The sequence below is a fragment of the Nicotiana tabacum genome, chromosome 6 (assembly GCF_000715075.1).
Source record: "Nicotiana tabacum cultivar K326 chromosome 6, ASM71507v2, whole genome shotgun sequence".
NCBI classification, from domain to species: Eukaryota; Viridiplantae; Streptophyta; class Magnoliopsida; order Solanales; family Solanaceae; genus Nicotiana; species Nicotiana tabacum.
The window spans coordinates 134,944,386-134,970,572 of NC_134085.1; the positions used below are offsets into that span (position 1 = coordinate 134,944,386).

General features: G+C 38.2%; 2 protein-coding genes and 1 non-coding gene across 3 annotated transcripts; 2 read left to right on the forward strand and 1 right to left on the reverse strand.

Annotated features, from left to right (window-relative positions):
- Nucleotides 1-7,569: 7,569 nt before the first annotated feature.
- LOC107768907 (mediator of RNA polymerase II transcription subunit 36a-like) lies at nucleotides 7,570-10,636 on the forward strand. Its single transcript, NM_001325006.1, is given in 7 exon segments — nucleotides 7,570-7,651; nucleotides 7,749-8,077; nucleotides 8,633-8,728; nucleotides 8,817-8,894; nucleotides 8,989-9,165; nucleotides 10,114-10,182; nucleotides 10,344-10,636. Coding segments are annotated over 7 exon segments (945 nt in total). The 5' UTR covers nucleotides 7,570-7,632; the 3' UTR covers nucleotides 10,521-10,636.
- On the forward strand, nucleotides 9,566-9,637 carry LOC142182417 (small nucleolar RNA snoR60). The gene has a single exon (XR_012711252.1). It is a non-coding gene; the product is annotated as a small nucleolar RNA snoR60 (small nucleolar RNA).
- Nucleotides 10,637-11,956: 1,320 nt separating the features above from the next.
- On the reverse strand, nucleotides 11,957-15,988 carry LOC107768908 (protein DETOXIFICATION 35). Its single transcript, XM_016588074.2, has 7 exons — nucleotides 15,609-15,988; nucleotides 14,275-14,900; nucleotides 13,860-13,916; nucleotides 13,291-13,529; nucleotides 13,070-13,188; nucleotides 12,803-12,889; nucleotides 11,957-12,465 (listed from the first exon to the last, which is right to left on the reverse strand). The coding sequence occupies exons 1-7, from the start codon at nucleotides 15,891-15,893 to the stop codon at nucleotides 12,370-12,372; spliced, it is 1,509 nt and encodes a 502-aa protein (XP_016443560.1). The 5' UTR covers nucleotides 15,894-15,988; the 3' UTR covers nucleotides 11,957-12,369.
- Between the last annotated feature and the right edge of the window lie 10,199 nt (nucleotides 15,989-26,187).

A 26,187-nucleotide genomic window follows, 5' to 3' on the forward strand; every position in this document is an offset into this window, starting at 1 on the left:
TAACCCTGAACCAGTGGTTCTGGGTCTGATCCCCAGCAGAGTCGCCAGAGCTGTCACACCTCCTTTTTCCGCGCCCGAGGGGCGCAGGGGAGTTTTTTTTCAATTTAAAGGACAATCGAAACGGGATTGGTTTAATTATTTCAGAGTCGCCACTTGGGAGATTTAGGGTGTCCCAAGTCACCAATTTTAATCCTGAATCGAGGAAAAGAATGACTCCATATTACAGTCTGCGTACCAGAAATCCGGATAAGGAATTCTGTTAACCCGGGAGAAGGTGTTAGGCATTCCCGAGTTCCGTGGTTCTAGCACGGTCGCTCAACTGTTATATTCGGCTTGATTATCTAATTTTATACAAGTGTGAACTTATGTGCAAAATTTAACTTTTAACCGCTTTTATCATTTACTGTTTTTATCAAGAATTGCAACGTTGTGAAAATGTATCTCGAACCGCGTTACAATTAATGTACCCGCGGTCGTCGACACACTTTGACTCCGTTGAGATTTGGATTTGGGTCACATCAATGCGCACCCGAGTTTAAGAAGGTAAGATTTATTACGGCGCGTCCTAAAGAGTCTAACGCATTGTTATTTTTAGGAGAGTTGTGAGATTTGCCAAACAACCCGTCCTGGAAACTAAATGCTTCACTAATATGCATTTAACAAGGGCCCCGTATCTGCGTTTTGTTTATTTTTATCGAGGCTCATCTCGTTGTTATTTTTAAGGGATATCCTATAGCAACTATGTTTCTCGTCGTGTTTGTCTCTATCAATTGAAAGCAGTAAATAGCCTTAGTTGATTATAAAACTGGATTTAAAGTGCTACTACAGAATAATAAAACGTGACTGCATTTATGGACAACTAGTCGCAAATTATGGGCCCAAACCCAGCTCATGCGAGATGGCCCGACTTGGGCCCTGTTTTTCCGATACAGGCCTAGCTGATTTTCGATTTGGGCTCGGCCTTCCTGGGGTGGAGGCCTAGAACTGATTCTTTGTTCTTTATCAATTTATATGTGACAAACTAGCAAAAGGGGAAAGAACTATACTAATAGTGGATAGTTTACATGCCTGGCCTACATTAAAGAGTATGTTACACAATTTAAACCTAAGTCTGGGATACAACCTACTGTATTAGGAATATTCATCTAACAGCCTACATATACAACTAACATTCAATCCCCATACATTGATATTTACTAGGCGGGCAAGCTGCTTCCAGCATCCAAACCAAAATAAAAATCATTCTACATTACATGATATTTAATGCAACAATCTACGTATAAAAGACATTCTTCAGGTTTTCTCATTTTTGTATTCATCCTCAATTTCCAATTACATCTGACAGTGTATTAGGTGTGTACCTGGTATAGAGAACAAAAGAAGAAAGGAATGATCAGCTGGGCAGTATGCAGTAAATACAGCAGCAGCAGACACACAGCAACAACACAGCAACAACCAACTAAACCAAGTGTTTTCCACAGCCACAGATAACCAACAATATCTCCCAGAATACAAGGACTAGTAGATAGTCGAAACCAAGCCAGCAATCCCAGGAAAGAGTAAGGAAATAACAGCAGTAACTGAGGGTTCAAATGCAGTAAAACTAACAGTTCAACAACCACAAACAACTCAGCCAATGCAAGCAACAGAACTTGGCCAAGACAGCTTTGACCAATATGCACTCTTGTACAACTTTCAGGCAGTGTTTGGTTACAATGTCTATTGGAAACTACCTTGTGTTTACGCTATTGTGATTTGGGACTCACTAGACCTCTCTTCAGACTAAAGTTTTTTCTTTCTGAAGACTCAAAAGTCCAGCCCTCTTTAAGTTCTCCAATGGCCTCTTTATAGGCCAAATGCACTAGTGCAGCTGAGCTGCCTGCCCTGCCAATTGCAGCCTGCCCATACCCTGTTAAAGCCCATGCCTAAGCATCTTTGGTGCCAGCCCCTTTTGTTCCCCACACCTGGTTTTGTTTAATCAGGAGTTATGGGCATCCTTTTATTATTCAATTTAAGCCCCATACCCTTGTGTCTTGTTCCCCATTGGTATTAGTTTAATCCTAAATTAGTACCCTACTTGTAAGCCCATTTATACTAATCTTTCTGTCTTTTTCAACACCCCAGAATGCCCCTGCTTAACCTTGATTATTACTGCCCTGCCTATTGCAGCATCAGGGCAGTTTTGAACTGATGAAAGTTCAAATTCAAGGCTGCCTGGACTGAACCTTTCCAGTCATTTTTTACAATGCAAACAAACCATTTTAAACAATGCTGGGGCATTCAGTTAGTGGCAACGTTCAATTAGTCATGTGACATTATTAGCTCATTCGATTCATTAGTTATAGAAAACTAATCAACGACATTTATCGAGTCGACTATACTAATTATAGTAGGTAATAATCAGTCGCTCATATAAACAATACGTTCGGGGACCTAAAGGGCATCAAACAATTTTGTGTTCAATTACTGGGAACCTATATAAGTTTATTCATGCGACGACTATACTAATCGGACATGCTTATCATAGGATACATTTAAATCATACACAGAACACAATCGACCAAATAAAAGGTCTTTACAGAGATGAAAGAATTTAAGAAACTATCAGAAAGTAACAAACAATCAACACAAAGCATGCTAATGACTTAATCAGCAGTTGATATAAACGAAAAGGGAAAGAAAAATTTACCGACAAAGTTTGAAATCAAAATGGACCCCAAGTCAGACTCAACTTCGAACTCTTGAGGCCGAACAAACTTTAATCAGGGTGTTCTCACATGAGAACACCTTGATTAAGGTCTATTAGACCTCAGACCCTTGTCGAGAACCGGTCGGATTCCCCAGGTGCATGTGTTCTAAGGTCTGGATTTCCAGATCTGATCTTTAGGGAGTTGTGGGTAGATTCGGACCAAACCAAGCTTGGTTTGGTCACGAGGAAGGTCAGGGGGGTGTCTGGTACGAAGATGGGGTAACTTGGCATAGGTCCGGGTTCGACTCAAATCTTCAAATGAAGATTCGAGACGAACGAAAGTGATTCGAGGCAAATGGATAGTAGATCCATGTTCAGGAGAGTGAGGGGGTCTTAGGGTGTTCAGGAGGTGGTCACCGGCGTTCGTGCCGCCGGCTTTAATGGCGAAGGAGACTAGGGCGGCTGCTAGGGTTCGGGGGGTTTCAGGTTTGGGTTTGGGGACGATGAAGGGTGGGGTTGGTATAGGGGGTGCGGGGTACGATAGGAGGCTTATATACGGGGAGGCTGATTGGATCTGAGCCGTTAGATCAGATGATCTCAACGGCTTAGATCTGATACTGAGAAATGAGACGGGGTCGTTTGGTAGTTAAACGGGGTCGTTTGGTTTAAGTGGGGGGTTGGGTCAGACTGGTTATTGAGTCGGGTTTGAAAACGGGTCGTTGAAAGGGGTCCTGAGCCGTTGGATTGGCCTGGACGGATGGCTCAGATCGAACGCCCTTATACGGCGTCGTTTGAATTGCTGCTTGGGCAGCCGGTTTTGGACTGGACTCGAGTGTCTGTTTGGGCCTGCTTTGTTTTATTTCTTTGGGCCCAAACCGATTTTCCTTCACTCTTTTGCTTTCTCTCCTTTTTTTTTCTTTTAAACAAAAAATGAAATAAAATAGTGAAATTGAAATCAACCACACTATAACATTTTCACATAGTTATCACACAAAAAAAAAATATTTAAGTAAGTTAAATCACAACCTAGACCGAACGATGCACACATATATATATATATATATTTTTGAATTTTCTTTTACTGACACATATTTTTGTATTTTTGTTTGATAATGACTGGATGCAAAATGGACAGACCCACAAATGACCAACAACACATGTTACGGAAAGATCGAAAAATTGTACAGCGAAACCCATTTGTCACTATTTTTATTTTCTTTTGGAGCGATTGTCCGTGAGGCAAAAATCACGTGCTTACATCGCCCGGCATATAACAGTACAAGAATCTCAACCTAACACTCCCAAAATTCGGAACCCCATGAATCACAAGGTAAAAGTTTACATAAAAAGCTCTAACTCCAGAAATATCTATCAACAAGGAAAATACAGAAGGGCTATACTAGTACTGAGAATAGAAAGGGACTCTTCGGTCTGCGGACGCGGCAGATATAGCTCGAAGTCTCTACGAAAGCGCCTCGCCTCAAGTGTGATAAGACTGAGTGGAAGTACCTGGATCTGCACATGAAAAATATGCGCAGAAGGGGCATGAGTACACCACAACGGTACTCAGTAAGTGCTAAGCTAACCTCGGTCGGGTAGTGACGAGGAAGTCAGGGCCCTACTGAGGTTAAATAAAATATAAGGTATAACAATGTAGAATGAGACAGTATAACTAAGTGGAGCAGTAAGAAATAACACAGAATAGAAAGAACAACATCAACTATAACAAAGACAAAATAATCATGGAAAGGAGTACAGCTCAACACAAAGTTAACAACCGTAGTAGTCTTTGTGTTGCGGGACTGCACCAGGGAGATCCACTGGATATGTAAATGTGCAGGGGGATCTACCGGAATACCAATCCGTAGTCCCAAAGTAAACACGTAGAGGGATCTTCTGGGATATCGTCTAGTAGTCCTAAAGTAAACACACAGCAACAACACGAAGAATAAACAATTCAATTCAAATTCCATACCAAGGTAAAATAGGTATTTCTAGCCTAGCATGCCGCACATAATCCAAATAAGGTAGTTTGAGCAAGTAAAGCGATTAAGTCAATTAGACATGCTTTCCTAAGCTAACAACAAGCTTAAATTGCACGTAGTATAAACAAGAAAAGAAACACAATTATAATTACTTAATGAAAATCGGGGTTTTCAACAATTAGCACAAGTACGTACTCGTCACCTCATGTACAAGACATTTCAATTATCAACAATACCAAATCCTAAGGGGAGTTCCCCCCCCCCTCCCCAAGGTTAGGCAAGCCACTTACCTCGAACCAGCTCAAAATCAACCCGAAACCACATTCTTGCCACAAGTACTCGACTCTAAATGGCTCAAATCTATTCAAATCAATTGCATAATATAAATAACACTTCAAGTAACTGATTCCACTAATTAATTCTAAGCAAATACGCGAAATTAGGAAAAATGACCAAAATGCCCTCCGGGCCCACATCTCAGAATCAGGTAAAATTTATATTTTCAGAATTTTCATACTCTCATGAGTCTAACCATACCAAAATTATCCAAATCCAATGTTAAATCCTCAATCAAAACTCGAAATTTAGGTCTAAGAACTTTCTCTAAATTTTTCCCAAATTCTCACCCTAAATCCGAAATTAGATGATGAATTCATGTTTAGATTAATGGGTTATAAGAAAAAAGAAGTTAATAATCATTACCCAATCGATATCTCTGAAAATCCCTCAAAACCTCGCTCAAATCCGAGCTCCCAAGCTCTAGTTTTCACAAAAATGGCTAAACTCTCGACTTTGAAATTTTATATTCTGCCCAGATAAATCCTTCTTCGCGAACGTGGAAGGACCCTCGCATTCTCGAAGCACAACTCCGCTTGGTCCAGCTTTCCCCTTTCACGAACGAGATGCCCAAGTCGCGAACGCGATGGCCAACTTCCCTCCTCCTACGCGAACGCGGGAATATCTTCGCGAATGCGAAACACTAAACCTTCACCAGCCCCAGCTCCTCTTCGCGAACGCGAAGAAGGAAACCAGAACTGACTGCTGCAACTTTTTCTGCAATTCTCTAAGTTCCAAAAATGACCCGTTAAGCATCCGAAACACACCCGAGGCCCTTGGGACCTCAACCAAACATGCCAACCAATCCTAAAACATCATTCAAACTTGTTCCAATCTTCGGGACGCTCAAAACAACATCAAAATACCAATTTAACATCGGATTCAAGCCTAAGAACTCCAAAAATTCTCAAATTACGCTTTCGATCAAAAAATCTATCAAACCTCGCCCGAATGACCTGAAATTTTACAAACACATCACATTCAACACTACAGAGCTACTCCAACATTCGAAATTCCATTCCGACCCCGATATCAAAATCTCACTATCGAACCGGAAACTTCAAAAATTCAACTTTTGGCATTTCAAGACTAAATAAGCCACGGACCTCTAAAACACAATCCGAATACGCCCCTAAGCCCGAAATCACCCAACGGAGCTAACGGAATCGACAGAATTTTATTCTAAAGTTGTCTTCATATTGCTCCGATTACGATCCAAATTCTAAAGCTTAAGCTCTCATTTAGGGACTAAGTATCCTAAAATACTTCGAAACTCAAAAGCAATCATCCCGACCAATCAAAATAGCAGAAACAAACACGGGGAAAGCAGTTAATAGGGGATCAGAGCGTTAATTCTTAAAACAACCGGCCGGGTCGTTACACTCTCTCTGAAATTTCAATTATAACTTCCTATTTTAATATAATTTTGATAAATATCAACAACTTATATGTAAAAAGAAAGTATTTACAACTTAAATACAATTTCATACAATGATTGATACAAACTTCTTCTTCTTCTTCTTCTTCTTCTTCTTCTTCTTCTTCTTCTTCTTCTTCTTCTTCTTCTTCTTCTTCTCGATGTCAAAGAACCCGAGCGAGGGCCTTCTCTGTGCATTCATGTGCAGCTAGGGGAGTTGCAGGACTAATTAAATTTCCAAAGCTATAAGTCCTAGACTAGAAAGGAGATTTGCTTGGTGTTATGTCATGTCTTCTTCTTCTTCTTCTTCTTTCAATCTGAAATCCAGCCAAAACCAAGTCTAATCTTCACCAAAATCCCTCAAAATTGAGATATAAACTCCAAACCATATTCCCAATCATTTGCAACAACACCCATCCGGGGCACTAAGCTCTCACTATGTGTGAGATCCAGGAAGGGCCGGGCCACAAGGGTCTATTGTTCACAGATTTTACCTATCATTTGCAACAACACCCAATTTAAATAAATAATATTTTTTAAAAATTCGAATTCAAAGCTTCAAAACTTTTTAGTGGTTGTCAATGATAGAGAGTCAAAATACCTTCAAAATTTATGGATTGATAATTTTAATTCAAACACCAATTGTGCAAAATGAAAGAAAATTGCTAAGTTAAAATTTTATATAAAACGATTAAAATTTGTTGATGAATTCCCTGAAAAAAAGGATAAATGCAGTGAAAGCCGAAAGAAGAAAACTTAGGAAAAGAACAAAGAAGGAGAACTGATATTCACTATTAAATTCCTAATATAAAAGGATACTTATTTAATAATAATTTGAATATAATTGTTATAGTATTATATATCAACTTGTAATTAAGTTAAAACTTCAATAGTGAGGGTAAATACGTTTAAAAAGTAGTATAAATAAGTAAATATTTCTCAAACGACCTTGGGCGGGCTGCTATTTGTGTACTTTTACTCTCAGTTACTAGAGGGAGAGGAGTATCGGCCCACTACGAATAAACTTGCCGGCCCAGTAGCCCAACTCGTCTCATTTTTTTCACCTGGCAAAACCCTAAACCCTGATTTATCATTATAAAAAGTCCCCCCTCGACTTGAGAACGCCACTCAGCCTTAGGGTTCTATAGCTCACTTTTCTGCTCCACTCTCTTGCTACAGTCAACAAAGTTGCAGCAGCAGCAGCCATGGTTGCACCAACTAGAGGTATGAATATCTTCCTCTAGGTAATTAGGTCTAATGTAGTACTATCAGTATTTGTTTCTGTTCTAATATATGGTTGGTTCACTTGTTCGTTTTGCAGGTCGCGGGGGTGGTGGATTCAGGGGTGGTAGGGGAGATGGTGGAGGAAGAGGAGGACGAGGTGGTAGAGGTGGTTTTGGCGGCGGTAGAGGTGGTGGAGGGAGTGCAATGAAGCGCGGCGGTGGAAGAGGTGGAGGAGGCAGAGGAGGAGGTGGAAGAGGCGGAGGAAGGGGAGGACGCGGAGGAGGGTTTAAGGGTGGTAATAAAGTAGTGGTGGAGCCACATAGACATGGAGGTGTGTTTATTGCTAAGGGTAAGGAGGATGCTCTTTGTACTAAGAATTTGGTGCCCGGTGAAGCTGTCTACAATGAGAAGAGAATCTCTGTTCAGGTTATTAACATTTGCTTTTGCGTTGTCTTTAGTTCAAAAATTGTTTTATGTATGTCGTGTGCATAAGTTTAGATGATTCTTAGTAAATGATTGCAAGACTGAATCTTTCTTGGATTTGCTATAAGCTTAGTGATATTAATTTGGAAATAAAGTGGAAATATGAGTCTGAAGTAAAGATTTGTTGATAAAAGTTTACGATTGGGCCTTTTATGGACTGTGACTTGTCCCAATCAATTTACAAATCAAGTTTAAATGTAACTCAAATGGTCTTTTACCGATACCTTCAACTTGGAACAAGGAACAACGAAGTATAATGTATTGATTGTAAGGTGCAAATAAGTGTAACGTTTTGATTTGCCCTTGTTCCACCCATCTCGTTTACATTATTTACATGATCTGCCATGAAGTTCTGTTCTACTTGTTTGACATTTGTGAACTTAACATAGTAAAAACTTATTAACCTTTGTATTTCAGAATTAACCAGCTTAAATAAATCTATAAAGTAAAACCTTAATGTACCCGTTTTTTTGACTTTTGTTGTTATTTTATCCTTAGAATGAAGATGGAACAAAGGTTGAATATAGAGTGTGGAATCCCTTCCGTTCTAAGTTAGCAGCTGCAATACTTGGAGGAGTTGATGATATTTGGATAGTAAGTTTGTTTCTTTTCTATTTAAGAGCTTGAATATTTTTCTTGTTTCTATATTAACATTCTTCATTCCATATTGAATTTTTTCCAGAAACCTGGTGCTAAGGTCCTTTACCTTGGAGCTGCTTCAGGAACCACAGTGTCTCATGTTTCTGATCTTGTTGGTCCTGTAAGTGTCTACGCACATACCATTTATTACAACAAATTCCCATATATAGTTGATGAATGTACTCTTAATTGCTAATTTCTCTTTTCTTTTGCAGGGTGGGGTGGTATATGCTGTCGAATTTTCTCACAGAAGTGGAAGGGACTTGGTGAACATGGCTAAGAAACGTACTAATGTTATCCCCATTATTGAGGATGCTAGACACCCAGCAAAATACAGAATGCTTGTCGGAATGGTCGATGTGATATTTTCTGATGTTGCTCAGCCTGATCAGGTCTGACTTTTATGGCCATAGATGTGCAATAGTAGTCAATCGGTCTGAGTGCATGATCTTCATTTGCTTTGAATTTATATTTCATTGATATTATTTTGAATTATCATTTTTTCTTTAGGAAAAAATTATGTGGTGTGTCGTTTTTGGTTGAGTCTTGAGCTTGGTTGGTCTGTCTTTTTCGATCATGGTTTTGGCTATCCTTCTCCTTTTTCCATGGAACCTGCAGTTTTGTTGCTGCTTTTGCTCCTTGTAGTGTTTTTCTTTAACAAAGAAATGTCTAATGCTCTTTGAATTTCCTGCCTTATCTTTAGATTTTGTTTGTGTTCAAGAAACTTTACTTTTAAAAAATTGTTTCTTTATCTTTGAATTTTCTTTTCCTTCTGCTTTATATTGAAATGGAAAGCAGATGATGACTTACTCGGATTCCCCTTCAAGACATTATGGGTGATGCAAAAACCGAGTTTCTGATGCTTATTTGTTATTCCATATTTGATTTCTTATTTTCAGCTTGATTTTCCATCTTTTTCTTCAAAAAAGTAACTTTACTTTCTTTCTCTTTGTTTCTGCTTGAAGAAACTACAACAGTTCCGTACTTCTTTGTGCACAAGTATTTCCTGTTGATTTTGGAATATGAATTGTTTTTTTGTTTCCTTGTTTCAACAAAGCTTTAATGAGTAAAATCATGTAATTAGTTGTTCTTGTATCTGGTTTACTTTTTATTTCCTTTAAGTTTCTTCTTAAACCTATTGTATTTGCCTTACCAGGAAGAGTAAATTTTTTATCTATTTGTCTTTGTGGCTACAGTCTGGAGACTTATCCAGAAAAGGAAGAAATGTGGCTTCCTTTGAATTGTTTGTTTAGGATGTATTCCCTTCCATTCTTGTCCGGCAGCAGCAGTGCATTATATGAATTCTATGCCAATGTTTAAATAAGATATTTTATTTACAGGCAAGAATTTTAGCTCTGAATGCATCATACTTCTTGAAAGCTGGAGGTCACTTTGTTATATCAATCAAGGTTTGTACTTTACTACTTTTGGCCACTGCTCGATCCTGTTATGCTGATGTAAATAGATTCTTACAGTGCCACTTGTTCCCTAGTTTCTTCCTATTTTCTATTGATTTTGTTATGTCTTTTCTTCTCTATTGTTGAAAAAATTTCCCTGTATTTTTTTCTAGGCCAACTGCATAGATTCAACAGTGCCGGCTGAGGCTGTATTTGCTCAGGAAGTGAAGAAGCTACAAGCAGAGCAGTTTAAACCTATGGAGCAGGTCACCCTTGAACCCTTTGAAAGGGACCATGCCTGTGTTGTGGGTGCCTATCGGGTGCCAAAGAAGCAAAAGGCTGCTGCCTAGATAATTTAAGCTCATGCTGTTTGTTAGTGTCAGTTTTTTGGTAGGAGGCTTTTAAAACACTCTTAAGCTAGTGTCAACATTATATTTTTGATGGATGTGTAATGAGATTGGTTCTCTATGTGATTGTTCATATATGTTTGGTTCTATATCCTTTCAGCTTTGTTTATATTTCTTCACTATGACCTGTCTTTGGTAGTGAAATAGTGCACTTCTTGTGCTCTGTCTATGGAAGAATCTTTTCAACAAAAAGCTTCGGATGTGCTGTAGTTAAAACTTTACTGTAGATTGAAGTAGCAAAGATATGTTAATCAAAATTCCTGAAAGCCGGTGATAGAATGCTCTCTTTGCATCAAGAACCGTTGTAACCAGCAGCGCTGTTCTGTTTCTCGGGTTCCTTGGTGAAGTCCACTACGGTGTGCACTCTGTTACCCAGCTTCCCAACCTGTTTGGTAGTTAGGGTGATCAGTTTCCGAAAAGTTGTTTGATTGAATTTCCATTGGGAGAGGGTGCGTACAAAGAATATTGGTCTTAATTTCTGTCTACTGTATCTCCTCCGAACATCACTTCGCCGGCCGTTTACCTCTTCTCGTCTCCCACTACTTTCTATTCCCATCTCCATTTCAATATCCTATGCTATCTCAATACAACCACCCCGAGACATCATGAATCTTTTCACAAGCTAGCATTTTAAATAAGCATCGACTCTCTAATTGATCACCCAAACCGTAGAATGCCCCCAGGGGTGGACGAACAAAAGGGGAACAGGATAGGGAAAGCGACAACTAACGTTGTGTTTGTTTTGTTGTACACAACTATCATGCATGAAAGGTTATTTTGGTTATATGGTTGCTTTATTCCATGTATTATTAACCTTGGCATATCATGTGGCCCGTCTGGATTTATACACTAGAATGCATTTTTTGTTGTTCTCCTTTTGGCTTTATCTAGGTTCGAACTCAGCCTAATTTGTTAAGTTTTATATGTTGAAAATGAGATATGCCCCTTCTTTATTGTCAAATTTTATACGAAGATTATTTTTTCCGCTATTCCTAACCACAAGTCAAATTTTTAGCAATTTGGGAACTCCTCTTTCATGTTAATTTCTCTTCTTGGGGCTAACTTACTATGTCACCTTCAAAGTTAATTAGCCAATACTACAGGTAGAACTTTTTCCTGTCAACTACAGTGAGGATGGAAAATGGGGTTTGGATCATTTTCCTGGCCTTGTTGTTGATATTTACTTGTTTTTATTCTTCCTCTCGAGCCGAGGGTCTTTCGGAAACAACCTCTACCTCCCTCAGGTAGGAGTAAAGTCTGCGTACATGTTAGCCTCCTAAAATCCCACTTATGGGATTCCACTGGGTTGTTGTTGTTGTTGGACAGAGGGAGCGGGGCATAGGAAAATGTAATGTAACGAACACAGAGACAACAGAAAATTTGGGGCTAAATTAAGGAGACTTTGTTATTAATTGATAAGCTGAAACTACAGGGTTACATAGAGAAGATAATGGAGAAAGATCATAACGAACATCTATCCTAAACTTCTAAATTGCAGCTACTTTCCTATTAAAACTAACAGCTCCTTGCAATCCACAGGGCACAATGTTAAGAGTATCTTTTAGCTCGGGTCTCATAAAAAATTTGTTAGCCTTTCTATGGGTATTTTAACCGTATGCACCTCCTAATTTCTCGTTTCGTCCTTGCTGTCATCCACCTTGGCATCTGACATGGATTTAGGCTCCACTTCATTCACTCAACACTTGTAGATTCAATCCAACATCATTAACTGGTGAACAAAAAACAAAAACTGAAGACACTTCATCGTCTGATGTCACTACAAATCTTGGTCTTAAGGTAAGCCCTTCGTAGGCTCGGAAGTAAGAGTTTTTTCAGCTTCAAAGACGAGACCTCCCCACTTGCGCAGGCGCTCTGCCGACAGCTCAACCTGCATTTCCATTTTATTGTTACAACACAAGACTAATCATACTGAAAGGAAAGGTTCAACAAGAATGCGCGACAAACTAAAAATTTAACTAGTATCTCTTTATTTTTAACTTTCAAAGAAAAGATGAGAATAGAAAACTCTGCAGTAGTTGAACTCCCTTATTTCAATGATCTTCAAAAAAAAATTGGTAAGTAAAAAGAAAAATCTTCTGTCGTCTGTCGGATAATCATTGTACAGAGGATAGACAGCTGATTCCAACCAAGAATGAAGTAAACATTATCAAACAAGATTTCTTTTGGAGTTTAATTGGACCAAAATCACCAAATGTTTCACTTACCTCTTTATTCCAATCTATTCTGTAGAGTACAAATGAGAGTAGCAGTGTCTGCAAAGCAAGTCCAGCTATCATTCCTCCCCATAGACCCTGCAAGATAAAAATCCAAAATTGGGATAAATTAAAATTCTGTCACAAATATAGAGATGCTAAAACAAAGTGTCTATTCATCACCAATATTTTCCTATAAAAAGATGCTTACACATGCAGAGTGAGATCAAACTCTGATGTACTTAAAATATGTAACTTTCAGAATGAGAGTTTATTTACCACAACTCCGAAGTTAGCGACATAACCAAGAATGTATCCTAGAGGAATACCAAACGCATAGTAAGATCCCAAATTGATATAAGCCACTAGACCTTGCCATCCACCTCCAATAGCCACACCTGCAAATGACAAAATAGTCCCAACAAGATCACAATAAGGACTATAAGAAGAAACAAGACATTTTTAACCATACAAACAGTAAAATGGAATCAAAGGAATACCTGATATTACAGGCTGAACACTGTTAAGAAGCATTGTTATTCCAAGGAGCCAAGCAAGATCAGCAACGGCTCGTTGCAAATCCTTGCTGTTAGTAAAGAGAATGGCCAGATGATTTCTTACTGCCAATACTAAAATCATGCAGACTATCCCAATGAGGAGTGATTGAAACACAGTGATAATTACGCTATATTTGGTAGCCCTGGGACGCCCTAGCCCAAGCTCATTTGAGACACGAACACTGAGAAAGCAACAATACATTAGCACAAACTCACAAACAAATAATGTCACGCTAAAATTTTTTGATTTGCACCGGGTGTCCGAGTCTCTTCGAGCCCCGACTATTCCCGGGGGTGCACAGGCCCTCGGCAAGGAATTTCCCGCAAGTGCACCACGGTTAATTCAGGTTTTACCCAGTTCGATGGCCCTCAGAAATTGTTTGCACCCAGTGGGTTTCGAAACTTGAGACCTTGAAAGGGAGCAAACCCCAAGGCTCAAGTCAATTGCCACCAGGTCAACCCCTGAGGGTTAATAATGTCACATTTTTCTACAAGCTTTAAGACTTAATTACCTTATGGCAGCATTGATTCCAATGAACAACATTGCTTCCCATCCGTCAACATTCATGCTGGGAAAAAAGAGAGACATAACTCACAAGTTGGTTAAAAAAGCTAACAATATTCCATCTCATCTACAGCTGTTCACAAAGCCACAAACTTTGCACAGGCCAATTTAGTTGTTGAATTCAATCAAATACACAGTTAAGCTTAAAATTCAGTACTCTAGACCAATTAATTATCTCTTGATAAAACTTCACAAGCCTAAGTGAATGTTAAACTTTATTTTAACAAGCTTAAGCCTCATACAGTTAATCATCCTACACTAAACCTTAGTTTGTAACGAGATTCTCGTGGAACAGTCGAGGTGCGCATAAAACGGGCGAAAACCACCATTATAAGGAAAAAAAGACAAGACACAAAACTCACCAAATAGAGAGGGAGCCAACAGAAGTAACTGCATCCTTGAGATGTCCTGTGAGGATAATGATACTCATCATGTACCACATTTCAAGGCATAGCATAACTGCCGAGGAAACCGATAGTCTAACAAAGGCCCAAATCTCATTGAATGCCGACGAGGACCATCCTGTCCACCCATCTTTGCACCAAACAACTACGTAAACAAATTGAGCCATTGCATTGGCCCAACCTGTAACATTAAAGGCTAAAGCAGCCCCATTTGTACCCCAGCGAAATACATATATGAACAACCATAGCAGAACAGCATGGAGTAAAAGAGCCACAAATCCAATAGAAGCCAGAACACAAACTTTACTCTGGGCTTGCAGAAATTTTGAGGTGGGAATAGTGATCGCCAGGGAATACAACTCGGGGATTGTTAACATGGCAAATTTCCCAGCAAGTACAGCAATATCATGTTCTTGCCCTAGAAGCTTAAGTACTGGTGTCGCAAAAATATAAATTGGCAACAGAATGAATGTACTAAATAGTAGAATAATCATCGAGCGCTGCGTGTACACGCCAAGCATGTGTATTTGGCCAGCACCAAATGCCTGTCCACACAGTGTCTCCAAAGCACTTCCCATGCCCAACTACAGAAATAGTGTACAAATACCCAAATAAGACTCTAGCATACATAAATAATTTGTGCAATAACTTTTTTTAGGGCAACCCGGTGCACTAAGCTCCTATGAGTGGGGTCCGGGGAAGGGCCGGACTACAAGGGTCTATTGTACGCAGCCTTACCCTGCATTTCTGCAAGAGACTGTTTCCAAGGCTCGAACCCGTGAAATGACAAAGAAGGTCCCTTATGTTAGGGGTAGGTTTCAAATAGTCTAAGCAGCTTTGATCCTAGTTTGTCAAAAGTGTGCACCTTTAGTCGCGTCAAATATTTAACAAACTCTAGTCATTATCTTTAACGGGCACTGTAAAAAGAATTTAACCAAAACACAATGAAAACACCTCTAAGCTAATCCCAGCAATTGCAACACCAAAACTGCATGAAACACCAAATATAGACAGAGATAGACCGAAAATAGCAGAAAAGAAGATGCAAAAACTGCACCTCCAAATGTGAAGGTCCGTTAACCGTTATTATCTTTTTCTTTCGTAAGTACATTAAATCTAACAACAAGAGTTTGTTAAATAATTAAGTGCATACTTTTGACAAACTTACGTGACCGAAACTACTCAGAGTATATTCAGAGGATTATTTTAGGCCTACCAAACATAAAAAGACTATTTATGTCATTTTCTCGCAATAAAAGCAAAGAAAAAAGAGGGGAGGAAGTAGTACGAACCATGAAGCCGAAAGAGAAAGTACCAATGACATTTTGAGCAACAGAAACAGCAGAGAGTTCAACAGCACCAAGATGACCACAGAAAGCAACAGTAATGGAATAGATCCCAAACTGGCAAAGGATATTGAAAGCTATTGGGCCACCAATCTCCCATAGCTTGACAGTCTCGATCCAGAAGATAGCCCACCATTGTTTCAGGCTTTTAACGGGCCGGTAATCACCGTCGAGCCCAATGAGCTGGTGGTCGCCGGAGAAGTCGTGGAGCAATGGTGTTTGTGTTTCCATTTACTCCTAGACCTAATACATAGAGAAATCACAATTCTCCGCGTTTTGCTCTGACTTTTGTAATATCTCATCCTTTGTAATAGGCGCAAACCAACGTTAAAGTAAAGCCAAGTGGATACAAACTAGTTGAAAAGGTTTTTACAAAATGCAAGGACAAAGAAGTGGGGAGTAATTAAAAAATAGCCAGATTTACAATTGGTCGTTCAAAAATAGGTCAGTTTCAAAAGTAATCGAAATTTAGTCACTTTTCGTGTAAAAATAAATCTGAGCGAAAACACTGTTCAAAACTCGAAAAATATACCCGTATATTATACTGGAGTTTCAGCATAAGTATGCTTGAACTCCAGCATATTATACTGGAGTTCCAGGATAAGTATGCTGGAACTCCAGCATAATATGATGGAGTTCCAGCATAAGTACACTAGAACTCAACATAATATACTGGAGTTCCAGCAAGTATAATTGTCCAGTATAATATACTGGAGTTTGGAGCACCGGTGCTCCAGTCTCTTGTATATTTTACTGGAGTCAACAAAATATATCGATCCAACATAATATGCTGGAGTTCATACACAGGTGCACCGAACTCCAGTATATTATACTGGATCGGTCTCTGTTGCAGCAAAATAGTGGCTATTTTTCATTGACTTCGTAAACGCTGATTATTTTTGAATGACCAATCCGAAAACTGGCTATACCGTGCTATTTTTACCAAAGAAATCTCGTGAAATAATGGGCGGCCAGAAATACGTACACGACACGACTTCTCTATTCTGATTGTGTAGGAACTAAGTGCGTGTATTTGGTCACGTTAAAGAGGAACATGTCTCCTCACAAAATGGATCGGTAGTGTTTAACTTTTCTTCGTTTCCGCTCCCTAAGAAGAAGGCTTCTTTGGTGTATCGTGATATCGGTATTATTACTTTTAGCCCGTACCAAAAATTATTTACATTTGATAATCAAAATAGTGTATAAAATTTATATAATTTTATACATTTTTTGACTATTATATTTACGATGGCTATACGATGTCATTTTCCTTGTGACATCCAACATCTCCAATGCTACTAATGCCCTAATATACACTTCTGTTTTCCAAATTAGCCCTCAGTCTAATGAGAATTATTATTTGAACTACAGAAAAGGGCCAAATATGCCCACGTACAATAAGAAAAAGTTTAAATATATTCCTCATTATATTTTGGGTCCAATTTCACTTTTACTATAATATTATTGGTTCAAATATACCACCCTTCCGTTATGTTTGTCCAAAGTAGACATCCAATCCTACATGACACCGATATTTGATGAGGCGGATGCCACGTGGCACACCACCACCTCAGAGCCCCTAAGCTATTTTACGCCTCCCCTTTATTTATTTTTCTACCACTAAAATTTTCTTCCCTTCCACCACCATTGCCACCATGTACAATATTGAATTTTCAGTTAGTCAACTCAGATCAAATGGGAGTATCTAAACAATATGAGACTAAATGTTGTCCATCTGTACATGTTTTGAACACCTGAGTCTGCAAAAAAAAATAAAAAATACTTCAATTAGTTACCCCCAATATCACAGACATTAGTAGTACATAAAGAGATTATTTAGTTTCTCAAGGAAGTGAACTTCACACATGAAATTCGAAAAGCTTCGGATTATATTGAATCCAATGCGAGCGATGAGTAGAGAAACAAACATATATAAAAAAAGACTGAATTTTGAAATATAATATTGTTCATGTTGGCGGTAATGGTAGTGGAGGGGAGGAAAATTTTAATGGTAAAAAACAAAATAGAAGGGAGAGGTAAAATGGTTAGGGGCACTGTGGTATCATGCCACATTGCATCCACCTCATCAAGTATCATCGCCACGTAGGATTGAATGACCACTTTGGTCAAACTTTAACGGAAGAAGAGTATAATTAAACCAATAATATACCGATAGAAATATATTTGGATCCAAAGTATAATGATGATATATTTAAACCTTTTCTCGTAATGCATATATATTTGTACCTTTAAGTTTGAACTAACTTATTAGGTATAACTTTTACAAAATATAGTAGAAACTCTCATCTTAATTTCCAACTCACATCCAAGACTTATGAAAGTATTAAATCTTATGCGGAGACAAGGATTTAGGATATTTGCTCTCCGATGGCCCTCTGAGTGTGAGGTTATGAACGAACCCCTGTGGGTAATAGTCCCTTGGTTTGCACAATGACACATTGGCCATGTAGCATAAAAAGGATTCTTCAGTTTATGTTTCATGCTCCAAATATGAGTGAACATACCCTATTGAGCTATGTATATTTCTATGTATATTTTTGTATTTTACCTTACTGTTAGTTTTACTGTTAGCTTAGTTTAGCTGTCAACTAGTTGGCAATTAGTTAGTGTTACATGTTATAAGTGGAGGACCCCACATGTGTATATATGTACTCATTTACTGAACTAATAAAATTGCACAATTCATTTCTGAAATTGTTCTCTCTCAGACTTCTCTCTCTCGAAGCTTCTGAACTTTCACCATGGGAGCTCAAGGCTCTCTGTGCCTTCTTCCTCTTTACATGGTATCAGATCATTGCTCTATCATATCCTACTACTCGATTCCTGTTGAATCGTGACTTTCATTGCAAAATTGGGAACTTTGATTTTGCCCTAGTTTTCAATTTGGCCATGTCTCTTCTCCCAAATTAACTCTCACATGGCTATTCTCGATCAAGCTGACGATTCCGGCGTCACCTCAAGTAGTCCTATTTCTACCCCTATTTCTGAGCCCAATATCGATACAAATTGTTCTTTTTACATGCACCTTTCTGATAACCCTGGTGCAATATTGGCGACGACTCATTTCAGTGGTATCAGTTATCGATCTTGGAAGAGAAGCATTTTACGTGCTCTTTCAGTGAAGAACAAGTTAGACTTCATCAATAGTGAGTACAAACGACCAGAACCATATTACCCATCCTTTCGTCAATGGATGCATTGTGACGATATGATTACTTTGTTGATCTTAAATTCCCTTGATAAAGATATCGTAGATAGCGTAGAATATGCAAATGATGCAACAAAATTATGGACAGAATTAGAGGATCGCTATGGCCAAACCAATGGAACCAAGCTATAACAAATTCAGAAGGAAATTAACGATTTATCTCAAGGAGTTCTCGACGTTACAGGTTATTACACAAAAATGAAAAGGTTATGGGAAGAATTCAACAAGTTGAGTGCCAAATCTCAATGTAGCTGCCAGTGCACTTGTGGAGCCAAGGAATCCATGCATAAGATCGAACAAGACAGACACTTGATCCAATTTTTGATGGGACTTAATGAGGTATATACGGTTGTGCGAGGTAGTATTCTGATGATGAATCCGTTGCCATCAGTGGCTCAAGCATTTCCTCTGCTGATCCAAGAGGAAAAACAAAATGAAGTCAGACCAAGCAACTCACTTATGATGGAATCTGTATTTATGAATGTCAACACTTCTAGGAATATCAACTTGCCTACAATGGAATCTACCTCTTTGAATGTCAATCAATACATCTAGAAATGAGGGTTTCAAAACCAATTATTCGACTGGGAATCATCCAAATAGCAGGCTCCGTCCATTTTGTGATTATTGCAAGCGTCCAGGGCATACCAAAGATAAGTGTTTCAAGCTGCATGGTTATCCTCAAAACAACACCTTTAATCCTAGATTTAATAAGGGCAAAAGGATTTCTGCCAATGTGCACGTTGTACCAGTTGAATCCATGTCAGTTAAGGATGATGGGATGAGCTCTCAAGGGAGCAGTGACAACAACAACATGAGTTCCCCTCTTAACTTGACTAAGGAACAATATGGGCAACTATTCAGTCTACTACAACAATTTCACATTAGGGGTGGAGGAGAGAACACCACCAGTCCGGCTCTAACCAATGGAAATGCCAATTTTGCAGGTATATTTACTTGTTCTGCATCTGTCTTGTCTATTGATTTTGGTTTACTATCATGTAGATGCTTTATACCAAGTGCCGACCTCTGGATTTTAGACTCTGGAGAATCCAACCATATGACCTTTAATAATTCCTATTATCTCACACTAAAGCTCTTTCATATCCTTTGCTAATCACTCTACCCAATGACTATCAAGTGAAAGTGACAGAAATTGGAACTGTAACACTTACATCTCAGATAGTATTGCATAGAGTCCTTTATGTATCTTCTTTCAAGTATAATATCATATCCATTCATTGCCTTACTTCACAGCTTAAAAGCTGAGTTGCCTTCACTAACTCTTCATGTCTTCTGCAGGCCTCTTCAATGAAGAGGCCTATGGAGAGTTTTGAGATCAAGGATGGATTATATCTCCTTTGCTTCAGCTATCTAAAGAACTCAGTTTATGCTTCAAACTCTGCTCCTTTGAATTCTTGCACTATATTACCTACTTCATGTGATGTAAATAGTTTACATTCTCACATTCACTCACCTGTAAATGCTTCACATAGTCATACTCATCCATGTTCACTTGCAAATACTTCCAATTGCAATAAAACTCAATGCTCTACTTCACATTATGCTTTGCCTAATACAAACAATGTAGACCTTATATGGCACAATAGGTTGGGACATGTACCTTTTGTGAATATGAGGGGAATATCATCAATTCCAGTCCAATTTTCATCAAAACAGTCTTTCCTTTATTCAATTTTCCCCATGGCCAGACAATCCAGGTTACCCTTTCCTCAGAAAACAAGCTCCACCAGTAATATATTTGATCTCCTACATAACCTATGGGGAACTTACCATGAGCCTACTCATGACAATTTTAAATACTTCATTACCTTAGTGGATGATTATAGTAGGTATACTTGGACACACCTCTTGAGCTCCAAAAGTAACGCTTTGCAGGTCATTAAAGCTTTTGTGTCTATGGTCAGTACCCAATTTTAAACTAAAATCAAGTGTATTAGGTCAGATAATGACATAGAGTTTACCAACATTGAGTTCACTCATTTCTTCCATTCCAAGGGAATTATTCATCAGAAAATATGCCCTTATACGCCTCAACAAAATGGAGTGGTAGAAAGGAAACATAATTACCTCCTTGAGACTACCAGAGCACTCTTGTTCCAATCCAAATTACCCCTTAAATATTGGGGAGAATGCATATTAACTGCCACCTACATAATCAATAGACTACCTACTAGCCATCTAAAAAATAGAACTCCTTTTGAATACCCATACAAAAGAGTACCTACTTACTCTCAGCTTAGAAGTTTTGGTTATTTGTGTTTCCCTACCACTCCTAAGCCTCACAGAACAAAATTTGAACCAAGAGCAATAGCCCATGTCTTTGTAGGTTACCCCTATGACACATAAGGGTACAAGGTCCTTAGCTTGCTTACCAAGAAAATTTTTGTTTCCAGAGATGTGGTGTTTCATGAGAATGTGTTTCCCTTTGCTCTTTTACCTGATTCTGTACCTTTTCCTTCTGTCATTCAATCTGTTCCTTTTGTTGATATCTTGCCTTCTCATTGTAACAATCCTTGATAAATCTGCCACCCTTCCTCCTTCATCCAACATACCATCCTCATCTGTTTCTCCATTACATTCTTCTTCTACTCTTCATCCCATTTCTCCTCCTATAGCTACTAGTAAGTCCTCTAGACCTCATAAGTTACCCGTTCACTTAGAGGATTATGTATGCTCCCTTCCCAACTTAAAACATCATGTCTCCACTGTCTCTCCTTTGTCTCTTAGTGCTTTGTTCTCTAATCATCACCATGTATCCCTTACTTCTTTACTCCCAGATAGTCAGCATCTTATGTAAACTGTTTGTCATGATAGTGAACCTTCTTCTTATGAAGAGGCAGCCTTGCAACCTGCTTGGTAAGAGGCTATGTCTTTAGAGTTTGGGACCTTACATGCAAATAACACTTGGGACCTGGTTCCTTTACTTTCTGGTAAGAAAGCCATAGGCTGTAGATGTGTCTATAAGGTTATACACAGGGCTGATGGGAGCATAGAGAGATTCAAGGCCAGGTTAGTTGTCAAGGGCTATACCCAGAAGGCTGGGATTGACTACACAAAAAATCTATTTCTCTGTTGTAAAAATCACTACAGTTAGAGCACTCATAGCCACTGCAGTTAAGAAACACTGGGACATCTTCCAGCTTGATGTGAACAATGCCTTCCTCCGTGGTGATTTGGAGGAAGAGGTATATATATGCAATTACCACCTGGTCTGGTAGTAGACACACCCAGAATTGTCTACAAGTTAAGAAAATCTCTCTATGGTCTAAAACAGGCTAGTAGACAATGGTATGCAAAATTGGCAACTGCTCTATATTCCAAAGGTTATGTTCATTCCTTGCATGATTATTCTCCATTCTACAAGAAATCACCTTCTTCCTTTGTTGCTGTGTATGTTGATGATGTCATTATTACTGGGACCAGTTCTACATAGATCACTGAATTGAAAACCTTCTTACATGACCAATTCAAGATTAATGGCCTGGGCAGACTTCACTACTTTCTTGGTTTAGAGGTCCTTTACAAAGAAGATGGGGTTATCATCTCCCAGAGAAAATTTGCACTGGATCTTCTGAAGGAGTTTGATTGTCTCCATTGACCTAGTCTTGCTTCTCCTCTTGATCCCAATGTCAAACTAAAAGCTAAAGAGGGAGCTACTCTCTCAAATCCTACTTATCACAGGAAACTAATAGGCAAGCTTAACTTCCTTACTAACACAAGGTTGGACATTGCCTTTGGTGTCCAACACTTGAGCCAATTTATGCAGGATCCTCGAGAGCCCCACTTACAAGCTGCCCTTCACTTGCTTAGGTACCTCAAGGATGATCCCACACTTGGTATTTTTATGTCCAATGATCCTGATTGTACCATCAAAGGGTATTGTGGCTCTGACTGGGCTGACTGCCCAGATTCCAGAAGGTCAGTAAGTGGTTACTTGGTGTTGCTAGGTATTAGTCCCATTAGTTGGAAGTCTAAGAAGCAAGAAACTGTTTCTCTTTCCTCCGCTGAAGCTGAATATATGTCTCTTAGAAAGGTAGTTGGAGAACTGACTTGGTTGTGCAGATTAGTTGAGGAGCTGACTATTTCTTTTCCTACACCTGTGAGTGTGCATTGTGACAGCCAATCCGCTTTACACATTGCTAGGAACCCTGTGTTCCATGAGCGGACCAAACACATCGAGGTTGATTGTCACTTTGTGAGGAATAAACTTCAAGAAGTTCTCATATCCTTGCATCACATTGGCACACATAACCAACTGGCAGACATTCTCACCAAGGCTCTCACTTGCATCAAACATTCCACTATGTTAAGCAAGTTGGCTGTGAAGACCTCACCTCCATCTTGAGGGGGGTATTGAGCTATGTATATTTCTATGTATATTTATGTATTTTACCTTCCTGTTAGTTTTACTGTTAGCTTAGCTTAGTTGTCAATTAGTTAGTGTTACATGTTATAAGTGGAGGACCCCACATATATATATATATATACTTATTTATTGAACTAATAAGATTGCATAGTTTATTTCTGAAATTGTTCTCTCAGACTTCTCTCTCTCGAAGCTTTTGAACTTTCACCATGGGAGCTCAAGCTTGAGCTCAAGGCTCTCTGTGCCTTCTTCCTCTTTACATACCCCTTTATAACCGTTTGAATAGAAAAAATGTTCTTTCAAAAATTTATTATGTGTTATTTTTAGATATTTTATAACATGTATCCCTGTTTATGAATTGACGATGCTATGAAACTTGGAGATATTGCCCGTAAATAGTTGGGCAACATCTAAATTAAGCAGTTTAGGGCTGTTACAATGGCGAATGAATAACTTTTTTCTACCTGTTAACTACAAAAATAGCTTCTTTTCCTGCAGCTGTAAGACGATATCCAATGACATTAGCTGAAAATCTAGCCAGGCTTGATCAGAATTGGCAATGGTATTGTCCGGCTCTATTGTGTATCTTTTGGCGTTGCCCATCAGAACTCTTCAAATTAGCTTTCTTTATGTTTATTGCACTAGGATGAAATTAATTAGCTCAATGTAGTGCTTAAAATGTCTCTTTAAATTAATTAACCATCAACAGTCATACGAAATAGGGGTGATTAATTGCTCCTCTAGGTTAGGAGAACCAATTGTTCGGAGGGAATATTCATATCCTTTAAACTAAGTATTTGGCAATATATTTTCAAATTTGTTTAAAAAAACATGATTTGGATGAAGTTTAGTTTGAAGATGAAAATATATTTGGACATAATTTTCAAAACATATTTCACTTTTTTTTTTCTTCAAAAATATGAAATGTGACTTATACCCATAAGTTGTAAAAACTATAAAAAAATATTCAACAATACCGAACAAATAAACTTGCTAATCTCGTAACCTTCATCGCTGCCATTCATTATTATTATCACAAACCACAGTCCTGAACATAGATAAGTTTGGCACAAAATTATTATTTTTATAATGAACTACATAATACACTATGATAAAATCATAACCTGATATTTTCCTATCAACTGCTAATAACACAATTACACAATTACTAGCCACTATAATTCGTCAAATTGCAATAATATTATAAGATCCATCAATCTAAAAGAAAATGATAGTTATTAGATGGTGGATGGATTAGTTGGGTCATAATAGATGTTGATGTTTTTAATTAAATACAAAAGTTTGTGTTAAATTTTAAAATTGTTAAAAAAATCAAACAGTAATATTCGGGCCCAAAAACAGGTCTAGAGCTAGTTTTGAAATTTAAAAATTTTATTTTCAAAATCTGCCAAAACATGGATAAAATCTATAAACAAACATATTTTGTCAATTTTTTTTTGAAAAGAACTTGGCAAAATTTATGACCAAACACGAGCTAAATGAATTGTCATCCAGGAAAAGAAAGGGGGGGGGGGGGAAGTCATAATATCTTAAACATAAAATAGCGAGAAGTCAAATGAGAAGTCACATACATTTTTTGAGAAAGTTCTCAACTACTACTCTATCTACTCTTCCCTAATGTCTAGTGTAGTTAGCATTTCATGACCTTAGTACTCCCATCCCCCGATTTAATGGTTGCTTTAGTTCTTGTTACACCCATTAAAAAATAAATAAATACAATATGTAGTTGTCACGATTTCAATTTTTCTCCGAAGGATGTCGTGATGGTACATAATTTCTACGACTAGGTAAGCCTAACAAATAATAATAACTGAACAGATATAAATTAACAAGTCATTTAAAACAACTAAATAATTGATAAAAAAACTTTCCGAAAACAAAATCTCACAATACACACACTAAAATCGGTGAAACTGAGTCATAAGCTCTGCTCTACAGTGTATAACAAGAGTAACTACTACATCACTGTCCGAATGTAAATACAATAGTAAATGAGGATAAGGGAAGGTGACTTCGAGACCTGCGGACACCGAGCAAACATACCTTGAAGTTTCCGATAAAATAGCTAGCAGGAATCTCTATCTACTAGCACGAGCAGACGTACCTAGATCTGCACAAAAATATATAGAAGCGTAGTATGAGTACATCATAATGGTACCAGTAAGTATCGAGCTTAACTTCAGTAGAGTAGTGATGAGGTCGGGTCAAGACGCCTACTAGGATATAAATAAATATTATAAAATTAATAAGGATAAATAATAGAAGGCATGAAATAGCTAATACGAAACAAGATAATAACCTGAATAGATACCGGAATTTAACATGGGAACATATAAAAGGAACAACGGAAGAAAACTCAAGTAGTTCTATATGGATAATAGCTGCTAGAACAAATAAGAACAAAGCAACAAGAAATATTTCCACCAAAAACTCCTTGCAACATGAAATCAATAACAAGAATCACAACCAAGGTACCGCCTCGTACTCACATTTTGCAATTTCAATCTTTCCTTATACCGGCACGTGAGCCTTACATTTAAAAATAGGTTTTGGAAAACAATTTTTTTGAAATAGCTGCATGCACTTTAGCCCACCTTATGATGCCACGAGGCTTTACGTAGTTCCCCTACAAGTAACACGTACATAAGTCCCACCTTATACCTCCGGATGCACGTCAATATCATATCACAATAATAATTCGCACCACAAGTGCCCATATATCACAACTTACCAACAACAATAATATCAATATTTCCACAACAATAGCCCATGGCTCCACCACAACGTACAAGAGAATATCAATAACTATAATAGATGAAAAATGCTCAATAAGGTAGATGTTTCAACAATACCAAACATCGCCTCAACGCATTAACAAATCCCAC